This window comes from Thalia democratica, chromosome 8 (genome assembly GCF_965202585.1).
Source record: "Thalia democratica chromosome 8, ktThaDemo2.hap1.1, whole genome shotgun sequence".
Classification (NCBI taxonomy): domain Eukaryota; kingdom Metazoa; phylum Chordata; class Thaliacea; order Salpida; family Salpidae; genus Thalia; species Thalia democratica.
Window position 1 is genome coordinate 7,431,003 of NC_139172.1, and position 9,384 is coordinate 7,440,386.

Genomic DNA, 9,384 nt, shown 5'->3' on the forward strand with positions numbered 1-9,384 from the left:
AAATTTATTTATAGAACTTTTAAAACTTGAACTTTTGAACAAGGTAAATAAAAAAAATTAGAATATATAAGAAATAACCATTTTATACAAAAAAACTATACATTTAAGACCATAGGGGGGTCTAACTTTTTTTACAAAAATTAAATGTGGCTTTTGTATGAAAGCTTCAAGTACAAACTACAAGCCAGTTTTTATAAAATTCAAAAATATCATTTAACTTTTGAGATATTTGATTTTTTGTAAAATGTTTCCATTACAAACTATGGACTGCAAATTTTTTGAGATCAATTTTATTGGAAATTTTATTTTTCACTAAAAATCTATCTCCTCCTTCATTCTTCAAGCAATCTTCTTCAAATTTTCAGGAAATGTTCCTTATATTATAATAAAAAAACCTAACTTACAAATTTAAATAATTTGCAAAAATAAAAATTATATGACAAATATTCAAAAAAAAACCTTTTTTTATAAAGTCTAATTTAACAATTTTTTTTTATTGTATAAAGATTAGACTGTGAAAGTTTAAAGAAGATTGTTCGAAAAATGTAAGAGGAGGTGATTTTTAATGAAATATACAATTTTTTTGCTGTTTTAGTTTTCCCTTCCCATTAAAAACCTATTATGTGGCCTGACTTTGACCGATTATATCTCAAGTATAATCCAAATTTTTAAAACGGGTAAAAGCAACTTGAAGCTTAGTAAAAATTCTAAAAAATAAGATCAACTTGTATAAACATAGCTATATTCTTAAAAGCTGCAGCTATTTAAAAAAATGTAGTAATCAACAAAACACAATGCAATAAAAACAGGGTGGCCAATAAACCAGGAAACCTGGAATTTGACAATTTAGGCTAAACCAGTCTGGAATTTTAAACAACTTTTACATTTTAAGAAGTAAAATTTTGATTTGACACAAAAAATCTATCATATAGATAAAAAACTTTTTGTCATCATCAAAAAACTTTTTTTTTTAAACAAATTTAAAGTAACTTTACAGTATCTTCTTAATGTTGTAATACTATTTAACACAGTTTTCAACCTTGAACTTAACTTTAAACTAAAAATAGACCCAAGAAAAGGTACTTTTAAAAACCTGGAATAAATTTCTTAAAGACCAGTGGCCACCCTTTTTAAACCAAAATGTAATTAATGATGCAGTACTAAAGCACTATTAAATTAACATTTAACTAAAGCCTGATTGTAAGTTTTTTAAAAATTATTTATTAAAAAGTGTTTTAAGAAATTAATTAGTTTTAAATAAAAATATAAATTGCAGACTGCATTTGGCATATTTTCAAAACTTAAATTTTTAAAATAAGAATGCCCTTAGATTAACAGTGTTTCTAGCAATTGCTTTTCATCACGTTTATATAGGTTTTTTAAACTATGTAAGATTTTTTCAAAAACGTCTTAAAACAAACTATTTTCTATTGAAGTGAATGTAAAACCTACTATAGAGAAAGTACAAATCTTTACGTAATATATTGATAGTAAAATTAAGTTAAAAAACGAACTTAATTTATTTATCTCTTAATTAATTAGACTCTATTCAGTGAATTTTTTTACTAACAAAAAAATTACTGTATGTTTTTTTAATACTATTTTTAAAGTTTAAAGCCATAAGGAGATTTTCTGAAAAAAATCTTTAAAGGTAAAAGGGATTTAATTTTGTGACTTCTATACATTCCATATGGAAGGTGCAAATTTTAATGAATAAAAAAGAGTACTTCACTACAAATATTACTTCTCCTTCAGTTTAAGCTTCTGGTCAATTTTCTTTCAAAACTTCTTACTATTATTTTTAATATTTACAAATATAATATTATGAAAGCCTTTCAAATCAATGAATTTTTCTCAAAAATGTTTAAGATCAGTAGCTCAAAAAAAAATTTGTTAAATTTTTATATGAAATACAACATTAACAAAGTTAATAAAGTTATTTGTTATATCAGATAAACAAAATTTTAAAATGATTGGAAGAATATTCAATAACTTTGTAAGAAAAAATAATATAAATTCTATTCGCCCTGATAGATACTATAGAATAGTTTCTGCATCATCAACACACCTGCCTAATTATGTAAGTTGATTAATATTTTTAACTATTTTACACAACTCAAAAATTTAAAAATAAACTTTTTAATGTTACATTTTGACCTATAAAAGTTATGTTCACAGCTATTACTAATAAAAATTAATTTCATTTATTACCTTGATAGTATAATTGATTTTTATATAAGCATATGTCGATTTCAACAAGTTTCTAATTAAAAAACACTGCATTTAGTAATTATAAGCTTGCTCAGATATATTAAACTAATGTTGTACAAAAATTAAATACTTTTTTCTTTGTGAAGTAACGAAAAAATAAGTAATGTCTTCTTAACATTAAGCTTTAAAAAGTTATTTAAGTCATTTCTGAAAACAATTTTTAATCACAGAACACACAAAGCTATGAACAACACAGACACTATTCGAGGAAAGGTTTTTTTGAAAATCTTGTGGAAAACATTAAACATGAGTTTGGTAAAGACCCGGAACTTAAAAAGAACATAGAGAGGTTCAGGCAAGACTCAAAAGAACTGGAAGACTCGGAAGCGCTGCAAAAAGCCAGACAGAAGTTTAAAGAGCTTGAAAAAGAAGCCACTGGTAGCAGAAAAGTTATGGAAGATACGCTTGGAAATATAAAGTCTAAAGTTTCTTCTGTTAGTTTTTGTTTATTGTATTAAAGTTTTGTATTTAAAAAATACCAATGAATAAAAGAAATTAAAAGTTAATGTTTTTAAAGAGTTCTAAATCATCTTTACAGTAGGGACATTGATAAGGTGTGAACTTTGAACCCAGAAGGCACACTTTTTTCTCACTGAATAACATTTAACTTTTTTTTTTTTATGGTCTAATATAGTACCATTACTTGATACATTTTAGAAATACTTAAATTAATAAATGTTTTATATTTCTATTGACCATATTAAGATTATGTTTTTGTACGTTTAACCTTGTTTACTAAAATATGAGAAACATTTGTTTTTCAATTGTTTTTTTCAATAAATTTTTGAGTTTTTTTTTTACAAAGTTGTGTATTTTCTAAAATGTATACTATAAAAAATTCCCTACAATATCTAATAAAAAATTGTTTTATTTACTTTAAAGCTAATGTACTTTCTATGTTAATATTTCAAATGTTTAAATGTAATAGTGATGTAAAAAAGCTTTAAATCAGTATTATCAAAAATCTGGAAACCTTTAAGTATTTGGAAATTTGACAATGTAGGCAAAAAAACCTCAATTTTAAGAATTTTTGAAAAAAATCTTTAAAAACCCGGTTCTTTAAACTATTTCAAATTTAAAATAATGAAATTTCAATTAGATACAAAAAAACTAATCTATTATGTATCATAAAGAAAAAACACTTTCAAAGTAGATTCAAGTATCTTTTGATGTTGTTATACTATTTAAGACAGTTTATTATCTTAAATTTAGGTTAACACTGAAAATAGACCCAAAAACATGTACTTTAAAAAACCTGGAAAAAGGTTAGAAAATCAGGAAAAAAAATTCAAAAAACCTTTGGCAACCTTGAAATAAACTAAAAGGTATTTCTAAATATTTGAATGAACAACATAGATAAAAGATGCATTTAAATTTACAAATATTCAGGCAACAGAGGACTTGAGCAAGACGCAAGTAGGGCAGGGGGCGCAGAAAATCAAGGAAGGAGTATCATCAGCAGCCAAGTACGCAGCAGAGAGTGAAGCCGTCAAGAAAGTTCAAACTAAAATAAAAGACATCGCTGAAGGCGGTGGTGAAGCTCCATCAACACTTTACAAACCACCCAGTTTGTTTCGTTATATGTTTTTTGGTAGGTATCGAATATGCTTGGAAGGTCACTTTTGCTTAGGTTGATATTTTATTAATTTTTTAAAAATTTTGTTGTTTTTTCTATCATTGTTAACCCTTACCCTTGGTCCTTATATAAAAAAAATATAATCTTTATTTTTTAATTTATTCTTTTTTTTAACTATCACTTTTACCCTTAACCCTTACAGTATTATATTACTTTTTTCTCTTTTTTATATTTTTATTTTTGTTTTATTGTTATATTTTTTTACTATCACTGTTACCCCTTGCTCTTGGTTGGTAATATTTTATTGCATTTTATTGTTTTTAATTTTTTTCACGTGCAATGTGAACCTTTGTGTAAAAGTGACCTTTTGTGCATATTTTACCCGTACCCATGTATTTAGCTTATTTTAAATTTTGTTTAGTATTCTTTATAATCGAGTGGTGGTTGTCATATAATTGTTTCTTTAATGAATAAATACATGAAATTAAAAATTACTAAATTTACTAGTTAGATTAAAAATCAAACTTTAATTATATTTTACCAAAACAGAAGTGCTTCGCATGAGGAAGCCGATAGTGGAAGGTGAGGAAGAGAAGGAGGTGGAAATTGACACTGAAACAACAAACGTGGTCATGCACAAGGATTCCGTGTGGAACAAGCAGTGGGAAAATATAAAAAACTCCCCCGTTGGCGAAAGTGAGTGAAACAAGTTTATTTTTTTATAGATACAAAATTGATTGAATAAAATTATAGATTGAAAAGTTTGTACTTTACTTGTTTCAATTTTAATTTACAACTTTTATTTGCTTGGTAGGATTGACAGAGATGAAGATGAAATACGAGGAAAGTGACAATTTGTTGGTCAGAGGAACAAGATTCCTCACTGATAAAGTCACCAGTGCTGCAGGTGATAATAAGAATAATAATATGTACACTTAGATGAGCAACTTAAACTTTTTATAGTTGTGTCACAAACTTAAATAAATTGTTAAATAATTCTCTTATATTAACTTACACTGCGTTTTTGATATGAAAACAGCATTTGAAATAATTTGCTATATACTTCAACTAAGACGTGACATTATCACAAGCTATATACAAAATAATTTGTATGAAGTTTATATGTATCACGCATAAAAACAGTTTATATTTAATTTTTCATACTGAAATCAATACAACAGGGGGTATTTTCGGTGGCACGGACATATCGAAGGTGATGACAGAGGTGCAGAAGATAGAACCCAAGTTCAGTTCGACCTCGTTCACCGACTTCTGCAAGAACGACATGATCCCCAACATACTGGAGGCGCTGGCCAGGGGTGACGAGAAAATACTCCTCGACTGGTGCTATGAGGGGGTTGGTTCATATTATGCATAATAATGAATTAAATGCAGACGATAGTTTTTGGATGATACTTTAATAGTAACAAAGCCAAAAAATAAAATGATTTTTTTGTAACATATTATATATATGTAGCTTTATTTAATGAGAAGTGCTTATTTATGTTCTTAATGTAAAATGATTGGATGATTTATATTCAATTTCTTAATAGTATTAACTATACTGTATTTCGTTGCAAAAAAGTTATTTGAATTATAGTTTGCTATAGAAGTTTGATATAAGTGCAAAAGTATTTTAATATTCTAATAATTATGAAGCAATTAAAAATTGTTTTTTTTATCTCTTAATGTTGATGTAACTTATTTTATCTATACATTTTAACATCGTAGCATACTTTTTTTTGAATGAACTAGTCTGTTAAAATATTTAGTTTATAGCCACTTAAGGAAAATTTTCTTTCAAAGCTTGAGAAAAGTTATTTAGGTTATTGTAATAAATTTAAATAGTATTTAGAGAAATGTATTTAGATTATTAAAACTGAAATAATTGTAATAAGTTTCAATAGGGTCCTAAAAAAATAAATATAAAATTTATTAAACAGAATAACTAAAGTTTATGTGCTACTGTTTATAACTTAAATATTTAATATTACATTTTACTACTTACCCTATAAGTGATTAATTATTTGTTAAAATTTATTCAATTTATACTTAAAGCCTCTTATTCTCGTTTAAAGTATTTTTCTCATCTTATCTTTATTTGACAAGTTAAGGTAAAAATTGTTTAACTGAGTTTATAACGTGTAGTTTAGTCGTGTCTCTTTTAGTTGTTTATCAGTTTTAAAAATATTAGGTTCTTTAGTATTATAAGTTTTATCTTACATTTAAACCTGTTTTCTCTATGTTTAATTGCGAAAATAATCTATGTTTTGTAAGATTTTATTTTAAATATTATATATTTTTGTATTTATAATATTACTAATTTTTTTTGTGTGTCTTCTGTTTAAGTGGCTCAGGTTTTGATTTCTGGGTCCAATATTGCACAAAAAACTTTTAAAGTATTCGACTAAAGTATAGCATACCAGTTATATGCTTCTAAATACTAAACAAAACAATATTATTAAACTACAGTTATCTCTAGTGAATCTACGCACATTGTGTCCACAGGAAAAATGTGTAACTAAATGAGTGTAACTAAAATGTGTACCTACTATATTACTTATTCTCTTACAATGCATTTGATCAAATACAGTTTATAGACTTTCCCACTTTTTTGTTTACAAAAATAGTTTTCATTCAAGTTGTACAAATATGTTAAAAGTTTTTTTTATTAAGTGTTTATGTGTATACTTTTTTATTCTACTTTGTTCCTTACCTTGTCTAAGAACATACTTGTCTTACATTGCGTAAGAGTGGGCAAGGAACAAATTAGTTAAAATTAAGAGATAGATTGAGTTGAAATAAAACCTTATGCCATTAATGTTGTGAAGAATTGAACATTGTACCTTGTTTTATTAAAAGGTATAAAGGGAAACTAAGACACCAAAAATTTAAAGAGCAAAGCCATAGAGTTCAAAAGATGTCTTATAAAAGGAACGAGTTAAAAGTGCAAAAATATTATATTAATTAAAATTTATTTCCTCTTACATTTCAAAAGATGTTTACTTTATGTTTTCTTGAAGTGTTTTTTTCATTATTGTTGACAAAAAACCTGGATTTCTTTAAAACCCTTGAAATTTAAAACAATATTAAGGGTATTTCAAATTTTATTTTATAACTTTTGAGAGTTCTAAAATGCGTAACCAAACGAGAGTGCGCATATTTGCGAGAAGTGAAATAAAAATCATTATTTACTAACAAACCTAAACAATTTTTAAAATAGTTTCGGTTGCATAATAACTTTAATATTAGGGCTCATAGAAAAAATGTTGGCCTCAATTTAAAAATTTTTGCATTCAAAAATTTAATCGATAAGAATACAAAAATAATAAAAAATATAAAGGATAAATTGAAGAATGCATTTATCACACCAAAAAATTGACAATCAACACTTATCCTCATCAGCTTTGCAAAAGGTTTAAAATAAATGGCATAAACCAATTGCAAGAACATTGTTTATTAGCTATGAGAAACACAATTTTTTTGCACGAAAATTCTTTATATACTCATTGCGTTTCGCTGCCAATAAAATATGAACAGCTCTACAATACTTTTCATTTGATAACAGCCAGCCACCCAGCTGATGTTCGGAATGAAGCAAGCCAAGCACATCGGGTGCAAGTACGTGTGCAGGGTGGTGGACATCGACCACGTGGACATCATGAACGGGGTGAAGATGGACCAGGGACCCGTCCTCATCGTCACATTCCAGTCCCAGCAGGTCATCTACGTGCAGAACAGCAAGGGGGAAGTCGTGGAAGGCGACGCTGTTAGTTTGATGCTTTTTTAACAATTTTGTATGTGTGTTATCAGCATTCAAATAGTATGTGTGTTATTCAGTATTATAGTATTTATGAATTATTTTATGTCGATTGAAGGCTGTTATTGACAATCTGGTTGTTACTTTAATTAAAACAATTGATCTTGTTATTTTTGTAAGAAGAATTTTTTAATAGCATGTTTTAGCCATTAACTTTTAACGTTAGCTTAAAAAAAGTTCCAATTGTTTTTTAACTTTTTTAAATAATTTTGTTTTTATTCAGATGCAATTTGCGGTTTATGTTCTTAAAATTTTTGACGAAATTGACTAAACTTTTTAGACTTTATGTCCTTACTAAGTAATGAAAATAATTTTAAAACTATGTTTAGAATGTATAAAGTGTGTTAAAGATGTTATGCGTACAGAAAAAAGATTTAAACAAGTACAAAGTTCTAGCGTGTTTAAGTAAACATAAAGTTATAATCATGATTTATACTTGATAATTTAAGTAACTATTGAACTTGTGATATTTCAACACTTTGTTTAAAAAAATATTAATAAGTTACCGAATAATTTATTAGCACTTTAAACTCCTGTATTACTTTATTCTTACTAAATATTTCGAACAGTCGAAGATAATGCAGGTCCACCACGTGTGGGCGCTGTGCCGGGACATGGAGGAGTTGGACCCACTCGCCGGTTGGAAGTTGATCGAGCAACAACAGCAGGCCCAAGCGCTCGGTTTCTAGTTTAAATAATCATTTTAGTGAATTTTTGTTTTAATTTATTTTTTTACATGATTTTTTGTTGTACTTGGTTTTTTGTTTAGGAAAAGATTCGTTTTAATTAAAAAAAAAAATTCTATTTTAGTGAAAAATAATTATAATTTATTCAATAAGTTTTAGTAAAAAAACGCTTTTGAACTTTTGTTTTGTTAGATTAATTTTTGAATAAACATTTAATTTTAATTTTTTTTTGAATAAATATTTCACGCTGTATTAGAAAAATAATTTTTTGTTTGTACCTAAGAAGCAGTGTAAGCTGCAAACATTATTATATAAAATTACATTGACACTATACTTGATTGTAAAGTAGTCATAATAATATATTCTCAAAGTAGTTTGTTTATTAAAAAATAATAAAAATTTCAGATTCATTTCTCAAAGTTATAGTAATTTTATGGTAGTGTGTTAAATTTGTAACAAAATATCAAAATAGCATTTCTGATATGTTTCTAAAATGTTTTATAAAGTTGTAAAATTATTGCTGATGTTTAGTATGTATTAATATAAATAATTGAAGTTGTTATTCATAGTTAGAACAAGCTTGTAAAATTGAACTGATTTTAATGCAAGTTTATTCTGAATAAAAATTGTTTAGTTCTAGAATAATTCTCGATGCATTAAATAGACAAGACTTTCATTCACAAAAACTTTAAAAAAGCTAGATTTTACTAGATTAAAATAACCTTTAACTGTGATTAAATTAGAAAAAGTCTAATCTAATATATATTTTAAACTTATCCTTGCGATCTAAACTATCTTAGTTTTTTCAATAGAGATTATTTTTTACAATATTTTTAAATAAAACCTTAATCGTCAATAAAAAACTGTCTAGAATTTTGTTTAATGTAGTTTAAACAAGCTTTTTTTGGATCATCTTTGAAATATTTTACTTATACATTTAGATAGTTTACATACATTTCTATAAATCTCATCAGAATTAAAAATACTTAAGTTACAAATACTTTTTGATCTGACTTAACAACCTTAAGTTA

General features: G+C 26.1%; 1 protein-coding gene across 1 annotated transcript; it reads left to right on the top strand.

The window, feature by feature from the left end:
- Positions 1 to 1,956: 1,956 nt before the first annotated feature.
- Positions 1,957 to 8,733, top strand: LOC145842109 (mitochondrial import inner membrane translocase subunit TIM44-like). Its single transcript, XM_082949494.1, has 8 exons — positions 1,957 to 2,080; positions 2,442 to 2,705; positions 3,661 to 3,838; positions 4,397 to 4,543; positions 4,662 to 4,754; positions 5,029 to 5,204; positions 7,416 to 7,616; positions 8,237 to 8,733. Exons 1-8 carry the CDS (start codon positions 1,970 to 1,972, stop codon positions 8,354 to 8,356), a joined length of 1,290 nt encoding a protein of 429 aa, XP_082805620.1. The 5' UTR covers positions 1,957 to 1,969; the 3' UTR covers positions 8,357 to 8,733.
- The last annotated feature ends 651 nt before the right edge of the window (positions 8,734 to 9,384 follow it).